Source organism: Curcuma longa, chromosome 11 (genome assembly GCF_044706935.1).
Source record: "Curcuma longa cultivar G26 ecotype Majalengka, Jawa Barat chromosome 11, ITB_CL_G26_1.1, whole genome shotgun sequence".
NCBI classification, from domain to species: domain Eukaryota; kingdom Viridiplantae; phylum Streptophyta; class Magnoliopsida; order Zingiberales; family Zingiberaceae; genus Curcuma; species Curcuma longa.
Window position 1 is genome coordinate 21,125,941 of NC_133871.1, and position 13,386 is coordinate 21,139,326.

A 13,386-nucleotide genomic window follows, 5' to 3' on the forward strand; every position below is an offset into this window, starting at 1 on the left:
TATGAACTTTGTACAGCTGGTTGGGCTAAAGACCAGTCGGATTGATTATGGTGATATGGGGGATGGGGTCTGCAGATCCTATTAATGCAATGCATGATATCCAGGGAGACTGCAGTCAAGAGGAAAAGCAATGGTCAAACAGTTCACTGCAAGTGAATAAATGCAAAGGTGTGCTAGTACCGAAATAGAAGATGAAGAGCTACTTGAACAAAGATTCATGAAAGAAAAAACAAAAAACAAAAAAAAATGGAGCAAAAAGAATTAGAAGCAAATATTTCCTCAAGGACAAACTTCTAAAAGTCGAGGGCAACATCAATTTCGAGCAGTGAGCAACACAACCATCATTTGATTGGTAGTGTAAAAAACCTATAGGAAATGGATGCTATTCGAGTCCGATAAAGAAAACCAAAAAAGCCATTCAGTATTTCAACCAAAATATTCTTATTCTATCGTTGCAAATTACTACTGTCTAACAATGTATAAGTTGATCGTCTTATACCACAATATTGGTCTTCTCCACAACGTAATTTAATTAAAGATAAATTAACTCAATCTGCGAAAAAAAAAAATTGCTACCATCCCTCCACTAAGAGTCTAAGACGCCTCAAAGAAAATGCCTGTACATCAGGTTAAATGAACAGGCACATCTACAATAGCTTTTCTGCAATCTGGATAGCATTTACCATAACGTAATTAAATTTGAGATAAATTGACTCAAGCTGGGGGAAGAAAATGGTGCTACCATCCCTCCACTAAGACGCCTCAAAGGAAATGCCTAAACATCAGGTTAAATGAGCAGGCACGTCTACAACAGCTTTTCGGCAATTTGGATAGCATTTAGAGCGGCACCCTTGCGGATTTGATCTCCACAGACAAACAAGTCCAATCTGTTGTGATTTTGAATGAGTGCATAGTATAAATAGATAACATTAAAAAGGCTAACAATAATCTGTTTCTGATAGGGTAAATCACGTTAATAGCAGTAGAGGATAATGTAACGGGATATATTACCCAAGATCGCCATCTTGAGACAGATCCTGACGTATACGTCCTACCGCAACATCGTCTTTGCTTGATACCTGGAACATGGATGTTTTAGCAGGGCACTTAAATGGCATCAATTATTTAATTAAAACGGGGAATGCAGCTAAACAATGTTTAGATGAGAAGTGAGAAGCAATTTTATTTGTTCGTTTTTATTCAAAACATTTTAGATGGCAAGTGCAGACAGGCAATATAGTTACTAGCTTTTATATACCATGACACATTAGTAAAAGAAGTAGAAAGAGGGAAACTAACATCCAAAGGCGTAGGGAACCGATTGGAATGTCGGTCATCTACAACTACCAAACCAGCGGCTCCCTCCAGAATGCGCCTAGCAGTATCCTGTATGCAATAAAACTTCAGAATATTGGAGGAGGAATGCATTTCAAGCAGTCAAGCAATGTGATATAGCAAATGCACCACAACAACTAGTTCCTACTTGTTCAAAAGGAGAACCCTCAACATACATGACATCTATCTAGGGCTATGTTCTTAACAAGAATGCTAGGGCTATGTTCTTAAGGGATTTGGAAACATGGCACAGATTGAAGGCCCATTAATGCTAACAGTGGGGGCAAAGATAGTATCTTGTGCTAGCTACCATGTAGAATCATTGAGGACAAAGATGATGCCAAAATTTATCAACTCTAGAAGAATGCTTGCACCTCTAAGGGTCTCACAAGTAAAAAATAAATGAACTCCAAATAAAAAACACAAACAGAAATTAGTCAATTTTCTTCCCATAATCAAGTTCAATTTCATGTTAAATCAACAACAATCTAGGAGAAACAATTAATTAATCATGCCAACAAATAAGAAAGCATGGAAGTGTAGATTATTCTGGGCAAGAATAACCTTGAAAGCCCCGTCTTTTTGTTATAAATTACACAAGGAGTGCTAACATGTTTTGGAATCGACGACCCCAAGTAAGTAGCGGAATAAAGGAAAATATAGATATAGAAGAGTGATTACTTTTATACAATCTGATAATGAGGGTACAGTATGTCCAAGACAGACAGAACAAGTACATATTAGGCCACAGTATGCATACTTTATTGATCCAAGGCATGAGAATTATTACGTATACTGATATAACTGTACATGCAATAAATGGTGCATACCAATAGAACCTACTGTTGGAAATTCAGAATTATTGGAAAGCAAACCAACAAAAAAAGAATGATTTAGCAATAACAAAGAATGCCAAACATAATAAATAAAAATATTAATAGTTCTAGATATTTATGTGTCAGACTAAAAATTTTTGTAGAACAATCATCTAGCAAAGTATGACAAAGAATCACAAGCAAGACTTGGTAATGTTTTCCTTTGAGATGTTTATTTAACTGACCTCACTGAGAGGCTTCTCAAATTGAAGATTCACACTTTCTGCATGTGCACGCATCACAGGAACTCGAATGCAAGTTGCAGATACTTTGACATTCTTGTCATTCTGGAGAAAATACATTCTTTAAACAAGTTTATAATAGGAAACAAACAATTCCATCTAAAATACGAAAATATTCTAAAAGGTGATCGTGAATAACACCCAAGCACTTGCCCAAATTTTTCGTGTTTCCTTCACTAGTTTCATTTCTTCCTCATTATAGCCATTAGAAAGAACTGCTGCATTGTGTGAGAACAAATTAAAAGCATACTGCACAAAGAGAAACTTAGATGAATCAAAATCTGGTGCTAATCAACCCCTTGAACATATTTTCCAGAGTAAAAGTGACAACAAGCAACCTGCTGCTTAAAGATTTTACAGGTAGGTTCTTTGCCATCCAAGACCTACAAATAAACAAAGATTATAATGTAATAAGGATGGCAGGTCACAAGATGATTGCATAAAATTTTAAACAAAACAAAGACCTCACGAGTCTGCTGCATCAACTCCTCCATGGCAGCAGCACCTGCACCACTAGCAGCTTGATAGGTGCTGACAACCATCCTAACGACCTACAGCCAAAAGAACAGGATATAATTTTTCCACTCAATGCTTGGTTATGAAAAATGACAAATTCTAATGATCAGATTTAAACTTTTAATAAATGAAACAGTTGTATTAAACTTAAATCATTTGCTGAATACCAATTCAATAGATTCCAAAAACATTCAATAAAAAAAAATTCAGTTGGGCAACCATAGGAAATCCTTGGAGTAAAGAAAGAATCAATCAATTTTCATGATTATACCTATAAAGAAATCTGCAACAAAAAGATGTTCTCATTCAGCATAGCGTGCCTGATAATGAAAATGTCCCCCTTACATCAACCATCTAGGATTAATTGTAATAGCCAATCTACTGAGACAGTGTGTTTCTTCAGGAAAGAAAGATGGATGGAATCCACCTTTCCCTCTGTTTCCTCAGGAGGGCTCGTAAAGAGATCAGTGGTAAAGAATCCCCTAGTTTTGACCAAATTGTTTCACCAAAATTGAGCACCCAATTTGGGCGGGGATGATATTTAGCGATGGAAAAAATTCAAAATGATGTTTTTATTCAACGGATTTTTGTTTTTGATGTTTTTACAAAATCATTTTCACAAACTCAAATTTTCCTCCTTTTATCCAAGGAAACATTGGGAAAGGTGTCTCTTCCCTCCAAAGAAGCACAAATGAAGGATATAGCATTTTATCCTCTCCCTATCAATTGTTTTCCCTGCCCACTAGATGTTTGATACTAGAATTAAAATGTTCTACAAAATCTACTTTTTTCCTTGAGGAGGGGCTATGCTAAGATTCCACGTATAATTCAAATTTTATCATTCCAAACCCTACTTCAAACAAGTTTACACTTTCACTAATTTAATAATAGTAATTAATAATATTAATAGCAAAAGAATAGTGCAAACAATAACTCTTGCTCCCTCATTCTTGTAAAAACAATTGTAGTGAGTATCCATTGAATCAATTAATTGGTACATTATTTTTCCAACTTCAGCTAAGTTTTTAGATTGGATAATATTAACTTCCAAAAAAAAGTAAATAACAACAACAATCAAAGCCTTTATCTCACTAAATGAAGTCGATTATATGGATCATCTTACGTTATTAGGCTCGATCCCCTACTATATTCTTATCTATATTCAAATGAATTATAACCTCTTTTATTATTGCTAACCAAGTCTTCTTTGATCTACCTCTTCCTCTGTTAATGTGCATATTCACCATGGTCTCACATCACTTAATTGAGACATTTATTGGGCGCCCGAGTATATATCAAAACCATTTTAAAAGCGTTTCTCGGAGTTTTAATTACAAAGACAAAAAAGAAAAGAAACGAAATTATCTAAAACCATGATGGTCTTTATTGTATGTTTATCAGGATGTAAAAAAAAACTTACATGATAATAAACATCAAACACTAGTATCAATCACTTCTCTATAGAATATCCCTAGAATAGTTCATTCCAATATAATTCATATAGAACAATCCCAATACACTACTATATTTCACACAATGAGGCTTGACATTCTATTTCTATGAATATCATACAAGGTGCATATAAACATCTTTGAGTGATCCCTCGGAATCACAATTGTGTCCAAAGATCAAGCATAACCTATAAAAAGGATACCAACACATAGTATATGTTGTTTGTGCAATCATGCTTGAGTGGCCGTGTTCAACCAACATGCTTTGATGTGTTTGACAAAGGAATTTAAGTTAGGTTTTAGCTTGTGTTGCTGACGTGTAAGTGGAGTTTGCAGGAACTTGATAACGTGCATATGAAGCTCACAGAGCTTGTGATTAGATGAGGTGGAGTTGTGATGTTGCCTTGGTACGACCAAGATGGTTTCGCTCAAGGCTTAAGAGGTTCACGATCTGCTAGAGTGGTATGAGATATCTAAAGGACTGCAAAACAAAGAGATTGGAGTTGGTTTGATAGCTTTGACGAGAGTCACAAGAGGTAGACTTTGTAAGTGATAGTAAAGGATGACGTATGGAGCAGACCATAGGCTTAGTACACCTGAGGGACTTAAGACTTGATGGAAGGTGAACTCTTGGACTACGTAAAGTTGTGACAACCAGAAGACAATGAGTTGTAAGAGATTGTGTGACTTGTAACCTTTGGCATTAAGAGACTTCCACAAGGGAATCTGAGTTCGTGGTTGTAATGTAAGCATGAGCTTGACCTTGGAAGATTGCAAGGGCTTACAAGGTGTAAATTGAGCAAAATTAGAGATCCAGTTGACTAATGTTTGTCTATAATTCTTAGTCAATTAGTTGGTTGACTAAAATCTTATGTTCAAGTAAAGACTTAGTTTTTGGCTGATTTGAGTTGGCTGGAATGTCACTTGAGTTAACTCATGCGACCATTGGATAGATAAACTTACAGAATTGGCTAGCTAAGTCGACTGTCATGAGTATTAGTCGAACATGATTTAGTTGTCTAGATTCTTATGTAGTCGATTAAAAATAAAAGTCATTAGAAGGTAAGCTTATGATCTTATCCAACTTAGTCAACTAAATGCATATTGAGTTGATTTGAAATGTTATCAGTCGACTAGATGCAAGACTAGTTGGTTGATAAGGTTATCTTATTTGGATAACAATCAACTATTGAACATTCAAATCGATTGATTCCAACTAGAAGCTATCCCATTACTGTTTTAGGTTTGATCCACCTAAAGAATCATTAGGCCGTGTCTGAACCATGTAAAGCATTCCCATTACCGTTTGTGATTTCTCTTTTTTAGTTTTGCATATTGTCTACATTTAATATTTGCATTTGGATTTGCAAGGTAAAGGAATTTTAATTTTTTGGTCATGCGCTCCCCCCCCCCCCCCCCCCCCCCCCCCCCCCCCCCCTCCTCCCAATCCCCCATCCACCTCTAGATGCAAAATGATCCTAGCATACATTACTTAAATTAGCAAGTGCATTTTGCACATGAACTGGTTTTACCATGGAATGTGAGTTAAAGCGTGGACAAGACAGTAAGGATGGAGGATGAACAATTTTAACATAGCAAGGGGTGCCTCCATCTTCTAAATATTTTAGGAGAACGCAATGAAAATGAATTAGGGAAATTTCATAAAATATTGCCAACCTCACAATGCCATGTTCTGCGAAGTAAGAGCAGGTAAAACCCTTGATTTATAAAAACAATAAAAAATAAAAAAATCTAGCGTATAAATGACAGAAAAAAAGTGATATCCAAAAAAAGGGGAAGAAAGAGCATGAAACATAAATTAGGAGAGAATCCATAGTCCATGTGATATGGACACAAGAAAAGTCGTGCTCCCTAATGCTAGTTGTAATATAAATGGCATAACCACATCAATAACTGAAAATTGTTCTGTACAAAAAACACATCCAAAAGAAGTTTCTTTTTTCTTCCAGTTGTTTTCTTCATACAACCTGGAGATCAAAATTGGCAAACTATGAACTCAGGTAAAGGACTGTTAAAAAAAGGAGCTTAGACAACACTATTAGATGGGGAAAAATGTCCAAGAATCAGCGAGAATACATAAGGCTACAGAGCAAAATTAAAGCCAAAATTAAATTTCGAGCAAATGATGTTACCTTGGCATGGCGATGCAGTGGAGTAGCAGCCATGAGACAAATAATGGTCGAACAATTAGGATTAGCAATGAGCGCTCCTTTCCCAGACCTTCCTTTGATCTTTATATGGGCCATTGCCTCAGAGTTTACCTCCGGGATAACAAGAGGCACCTCAGGATCCATCCGAAACGCCGAGCTATTATCCACCACGATAGAGCCCCTCTCGACGGCCACCGGACCGAACTCCTTGCTGATCGATCCACCTGCACTGAAGAGAGCAATGTCAATCCTGTCAAAGCTCTCTGGTCGGAGCTCCTCCACCGTATACTTCCGGTCCTCAAAGGTAAGCTGCTTCCCAGCGGAGCGGCGACTGGCGAGCAGGCGGATGTTCCGGTAGGGGAAGTCGCGGTCAGAGAGGACGCGAAGGAACTCCTGACCTACAGCCCCCGTGACACCCACAACCGCCACGGAGGGCCCGTCCTCCCGGAGGCTCATGCGGACGGTGGCAGCGGCCGGATTTCGAAGCCGAATTGTTGAAGGTTTCGCAAAGGGAAGGGAGATGGAGAGCGAAGGGGAGGAGAGCGGAGAGAAGAGGTGGTAGCGGTGAGCCGACGCTGTCGCCTGCATGGTGGCGTCGATTGGCGGCGAAGGCCGAAAGGGAGTTGGAAGCCGCAGGCTTAGGGTTTACTGTCAGATTCGAACAAGGGAAACGCGTCCCCTCGATCTAAATTATTAAACAGAGAGAGAGAAACCCCGCGAGCCGCGAGGTTACCTAAAACCGTTGGCGGCACAAGCGCCGCAGTAACCGTCGACGAAAAGTGGGCCGCCGCCGGAGTCCAGAAATAGCAAATTGGAAACCGTCTTCTGTTCTACTACAAAAGTAAGTTATTGCGACAAAGTCTCTGTGTTTTTTAAAGGAAGAATAATGATAATAATTACTTAAATTGATTAATCAATCCTAAAATTCAAAATTTTAAATCTAACAAAAATTTTATATTTCTTTTTTATTAATTAATAAATAAAATTATAAAATTTATCCTGAATGTTAAATACTAAAAATAACAAAAGGTGCATCCATAGACAATAAAACCAAATTTAAATTTCATTATTTATTTATTTATTGCATTGTTTAATGTATTTTCTAAACCTTTTATTATTTTTCTTATTTTAAATTCTATCGTGATCATGGAATTTAAATTATCCTAGCGGCCTTATACATATAAATCTATCATGTGTGAAAAAAAGATAAATCGGAAAACTATAATTGATCACTACAGGAAGAACATTACCTCGACTTTGCCAAGATTCAAATTCTTATCAACTTTAACAAATCTACTCCATATTAACTAATTCAACCATGCCCTAAGATATTTTTTTTCTTCTAACTAATAGTGCACTGTTTAAAACTATTAATCACCTCAAATCAAAACGTATACACTAAATTAAACTACAAACCCTCTATCGGTAGGGGTGTAAACGAGTCGAATCGAATCAAATAATATAAAAATATTGATATTCGAATTTGAGCTCGAAACATATATATGATATTCAAATTCGATTCGAAATTTGAAAATATCAATAATTTGGGCTCGAGTTTGATTCGAAATATGATTCGAGCTCGAGTTCGATTCGAATTATTCGTACCTTAATTCGAGCAGAATCAATTTTTAGTTCGAAATGCCTTAAATTATTCGAGTTCGATTCGAATTATTCGAACCTTAATTCGAGCTGAATCAAATTTTAGTTTAAAATGTCTTAATTCGAGCGACTCACGAATAATATTATAGATTTGAATTCGTCTCAAAAAATTATTGCACATGTTCAAGTTCGGTTCGAATTCGATAATTTTGAATATGAATCAAATACTATTTGAACTGGCTCGAAAAGCTCGCGAATCGGTTCGATTCATTTGCACCCCTATCTGTCTGTTTCACGATCATCTATGAAGATGCAAATCAAAAAGTTACAATTACTTACAATGAGAGAAAATATTATCTCAGTTTCATCGAAATTTGATATTTCTTCACTTTAACAAATTAGTTCTATCGTATTCAACTCAATTATATCCGCAAACCAATTGAGTATTGTTTGTTGTGCCAATCCATTTAGTCAAACGGAAAATTGAACACGAACCAAGACCTACACGATCGAATCAATGGATCAACTACGTAAAGAGTTTACTACCCACGAACTCAGCCGGCCGACATCTGGATGAACCATCACGTCGTGGGAAATCGAACCGGACCGGATCCGATTCGACGCGCCGATTAATACTTTCCATTCGATTCGAAAATTTGAGAAGAGATTAAAAATAGCAAGCGCGCAGCGGTTCCCTCCATTTCCCGACAGCGCCTGGCGCCATCGGACGGGCGTGAGCGTGAGAAAATGATCCCGCGAACGCATCAGCCGTTGGATTTCCAACTTTCCTACTTCTCCAATCACGTATCCAAATCCCCACCGCCAGTCCGCCACTGCTCCCGTCTCGATTTCGAACCGCTCCCCAAAAAAATGGCGGACTTCGTTTCCCTCTCCATCTCCGCTCCTATACAACCTCCCGTTCCGCCTCGCATTGACTCCCCCATTCGCATCTCTCGATCGCTCCGCCGAAGCCTAGATCGATCATCAAAGTCAGAGAAGAGGGAGCGAGGGAGTGCAATCATCCATGGCGGCCAAGGAGAACTGCGCCCCTCGCCTCACCCGGGCTGCTGCCAAGAGATCCATTTCTGCGGCCGCTGCGGATCCTCGTGGCCCGGCCAAGAAGAAGCGCGTTGCTCTGGGTGAGATTACTTCGGCCTCCAACACTGTCACCCACATCGCAGCCGATCTCTCCATCCCTCCCCCTTCCAAACCCAAATCGAAGCCCGGGAGGAAGGAACAGTCCTTGGAGTCTGCTCCAGTGGAGATTGCCGCCTCGGTGGATGCGGAATCTGAGGTCCATGACCCTCAGCTCTGTGTGCATTACGATTCTGATATATACCAGTATCTCAGATCTATGGAGGTTTGACTTCTTCAGAGTTTTCCCCCTTCGTTTTTTTTTTCCTGAAGTAACTGAGCAAATATGATATTGATTTCGTTGGATTTTTAGATTGAGGCGAAGAGGATGCCAGTAGTGAACTACATGGAGACGGTTCAGAAGGATTCCACAGCTAACATGAGGGCGATTTTGGTAGATTGGCTTGTTGAAGTGGCAGAGGAATACAAGCTGGTATCTGATACCATTTACCTCACTGTCGCGTACATTGATCGATTCCTTTCTTTCAATCCAATAAACCGGCATAGATTGCAGCTCATTGGTGTCTCTTCCATGCTCATCGCCTCGTAAGTGCTGACGGGCTTTGCCTATCAAGTGAGGATCTTTGTGAATTTTTATTGATCTGTTGATTGATTAGTACTCGACCACTGCAGGAAATATGAAGAGATCACTCCTCCCAGTGTGGAAGACTTTTGTTACATCACCGATAATACTTATACCAAGCAAGAGGTAGTCAAAATGGAGAGTGACGTTCTAACTTTTCTCAAGTTTGAATTGGGCAGTCCTACCGCTAAAACCTTCTTAAGGCGCTTTACTATGGCTGGTGAAGAAGATTATAAAGTGAGTGTTTATTCTCTCTTGGAATTGTATATTTCCAAAATGGCGTTGTTGCTTATATTCCTTTGATCAAATTCAAGCAGTATCCAGCTCTTCAATTAGAGTTCTTGTGTTGTTATCTTGCTGAATTAAGCTTGCTGGATTATGGCTGCCTTCGCTTTTTGCCATCTATGGTTGCTGCTTCCGCTGTCTTTGTTTCTAGATACACTATTAATCCAAAAGACCAACCTTGGGTAAGATATGATTCTTCATATAAGGTGGTTTAGAGATCTCAATTCTGCCGCGAAGCTAATGTTTGTCTACATTGCAGAACAAGAAATTAAGTGAGTGCACTGGGTATAAATCAATTGATCTGAAGGATTGCATCCAAGCTCTACTTGATTTGCAGTTGAAAAAGAAAGCACCCAACTTGGTGGCTATCAGAGATAAATACAAACAACACAGGGTAAGTTTATCTAACTGGGAATTAGTCAAGTCAGACAAATTTTAACCATAATACTTCTGTCTTAACTTTGCATTTTTTATTTTGCCAGTTCAAGTGTGTATCCACGTTGGTTCCTCCTCCTGAGATACCTGCAATCTACTTTGATGAGCCCAAGGAATAATTTGCATAAGGGCTAAGGAGCTCTGGCATGCCCTTGTCATCCAATGAGCTACAAGCCTTGGATTTGGGGGAGAATATGATTGAGATTACACTTGGAGATGAAAGGAGCTCGACAGAAGTTGCCGATACATGAGTGCCACTTTTCTCGATTGCAATTAACAATTAATGTTAAGGAAAGTTCATTTGAGTATAGCATGATTTCTAAACTAGAGGAGAATGAGTATAGCACTACTTGATCTCAAGGTTAACATAGGAATAGGAGGCCCACCCAATAGTTTAATTAGTAAAAGAATTTTAATTGAATTGGATTTTGGATTGGTTTAGTATGGCCTTTGGTTTGCGGTTCATCTTGGTTCATTTATAAAAACTTTGAGCTTGATTTTAATAGCACCTCATCATCGGAAGCAACTTCAGCATCATAATTTAATGTTACCAAGGGATTAAGGAGTTGAGGAGATTAAAAAAGATTAAGGGATTAAAGATTAAGAAGCGTTAGAGGGAGTAAAGTTTATTTTGCAGGTTGGTCTCTTTGTACGAAAATTTTAAAAGTTATATTAAAAAAAATTAATATGCAAATAGTAACATGGCTCCTCGACTCTCATGTGCAGACCTCGACTTTCTTACAAACCACTACGTAATTTTAATTTTTCATGCATGGCCTCTAATTGTTCTACTATGCAAATAAATCCTGAAACTTAAATCGTCAATTGAATTTGTTAACATAATATAGTGCATGAATGAGCAGGAAGAGTTTTTGGAGCATGATTGAGTTGGTTATTACGGATTAAATTTGTTGAAATTGATAAAAGTTGAATTTTGATGAATTTGAGATAATATTTTCTTTCGTAATAATTAATTTTAATTTTTTGATTTATTTTTTTATAAATAATTGTGAGGTTGATCGTATGAGGTTATTAGAACGATAGATTTTATCTTTTGTTGAAATGAATGAACACGAACATCATATTTTGATGTGAATTATTAGTTAAATGAGCTTATCAATTTAAATTCGAATGGCCGTTTAAAGGCATGAAGACATTTGAAATTTAATTTTATTTCACATTTATATCTATATTGTGAACATGACTTAGGATAATTGTGAAAAAACCAACGTAATGTAAGCACGTTAATAACCACTAATGCAATTTTGAAACTCTAGTCAAGTATTTGGTAGAGCATTTTACTTTACATGCAAACATAGTAATTGAATTTTAGGCTTAGCTTTGTATTTGAAAGCCAAATTACACTAATTTGAATGGTTACAAATATTAACAAAATGATTGAGTATATTATATAAACAATATTTACTAAATTAGAAATGAACAATAATGTAGTTTGTACAACTTGGAGAGCGACGTTCTAAATTTTCTTAAATTTGAATTGGAGAGCCCTACCATTAAAACCTTTGCGATTTACTATGGTAGATGAAGAAGATTATAAATAATATTTTTTAATCAGGGATGATTTTTAAATTTTTTTATTACTTATTGTAAAAAGCTTTTACTACTAAACTTATTACACATTGATTATATATATACATATTTTGATGATGCGTTTTCGTTTGTTTGAGCTCTTCCTCTTCTAAAGTTGTGATTCCCGCCTCTCCAAGGTACAAGATCTCGTGACTTGAGAAGAAAATAATATTAGGCTTGATCGATTCTATTCGCGTGACCATTCTAACGTTCAAATCAATCTTGATCCCAACAAAAGACTAGCAAAGATGCAAAAAAGAAAAAGAAAAAATGTGTTGAAATGAAAGAGAGCTCAAATTGAAGAGTTGCCTCCGCTCACAAAAAGAATATCATACTTGAGACCTACTTTCATCGGCCCTTATATGGCGTAGAGAGGACTTTCAAATCCGACAACCGTTATTTAATTTTTACTCATTGAGTGTCACGTATTCAGAAGAAGACTCTCTGACAATCAAATTTGACATCCACTACCAGATAAGGTGCTTAGTGTAAATCAAAATTTTAGTCAGAATTGCGGGCGCTTGGGGTAAGTTGATACCTAAGCACTAAGATCAGATACAAGAGTGAGTGCTCAGCATAATTTGTAATCTGCATAATAAAGTTGGATGCTCGACACAATCGGAAACTCAAGTACTGAGGCCCGTGCTCGACATAACTTGCAATTTGTATACTAAAGTCGGGTACTCGACGTGATAGGAAACCTGAGCACAAAGGTCGTTGTTCGGCATATCTAGCTTTCCAAGTCTTAAAGTTAGGCAGGATGCCTAAGGAAATAAACCCCATCAAATGTTTTCTTTTTAAGTTGGATTGAAGAGTGAAGTCGAATGAAGTCTGATTAAAAGTGTTGATTCAAAAAGGATAAGCTCGGAAAAATACGATCCTCATTAGATGTCTCCCTTTCAAGTTAGACTAAAGAGTAAATCGAAGTGCTGGGTCAAAGAAGACAAGCTTGAGAAACATATGAACCTCATCAGATGTCTCCTTTTTTAAGTCGGCTAAAAAATCGAATGAAGTCTAATTAGAAATGTTGGGTCAAAAAAGATCAATTTGAGAAAATACGAACCCATCAGATGCCTCCCTTTCAAATCGAATTAAAAAATAAAATCGAATGAAATTCGATTAAAAATGATGGATCAAAAAGGATTAGCTCAGGGAAAAATAGAAACTAAT

At 37.3% G+C, this 13,386-nt stretch overlaps 2 protein-coding genes across 2 annotated transcripts; one reads left to right on the plus strand and one right to left on the minus strand.

Moving 5' to 3' along the window:
* Window positions 1–424: 424 nt before the first annotated feature.
* Window positions 425–7,407, minus strand: LOC141840052 (uncharacterized). Its single transcript, XM_074727934.1, has 8 exons — window positions 6,573–7,407; window positions 2,917–3,003; window positions 2,791–2,835; window positions 2,606–2,701; window positions 2,396–2,497; window positions 1,300–1,386; window positions 1,012–1,079; window positions 425–887 (listed from the first exon to the last, which is right to left on the minus strand). Exons 1-8 carry the CDS (start codon window positions 7,176–7,178, stop codon window positions 806–808), a joined length of 1,173 nt encoding a protein of 390 aa, XP_074584035.1. The 5' UTR covers window positions 7,179–7,407; the 3' UTR covers window positions 425–805.
* Window positions 7,408–9,213: 1,806 nt separating this feature from the next.
* LOC141841419 (cyclin-A3-1-like) lies at window positions 9,214–10,745 on the plus strand. The gene is made up of 6 exons (XM_074729593.1): window positions 9,214–9,549; window positions 9,637–9,869; window positions 9,957–10,143; window positions 10,224–10,373; window positions 10,451–10,585; window positions 10,674–10,745. The coding sequence occupies exons 1-6, from the start codon at window positions 9,214–9,216 to the stop codon at window positions 10,743–10,745; spliced, it is 1,113 nt and encodes a 370-aa protein (XP_074585694.1).
* Window positions 10,746–13,386: the final 2,641 nt, after the last annotated feature.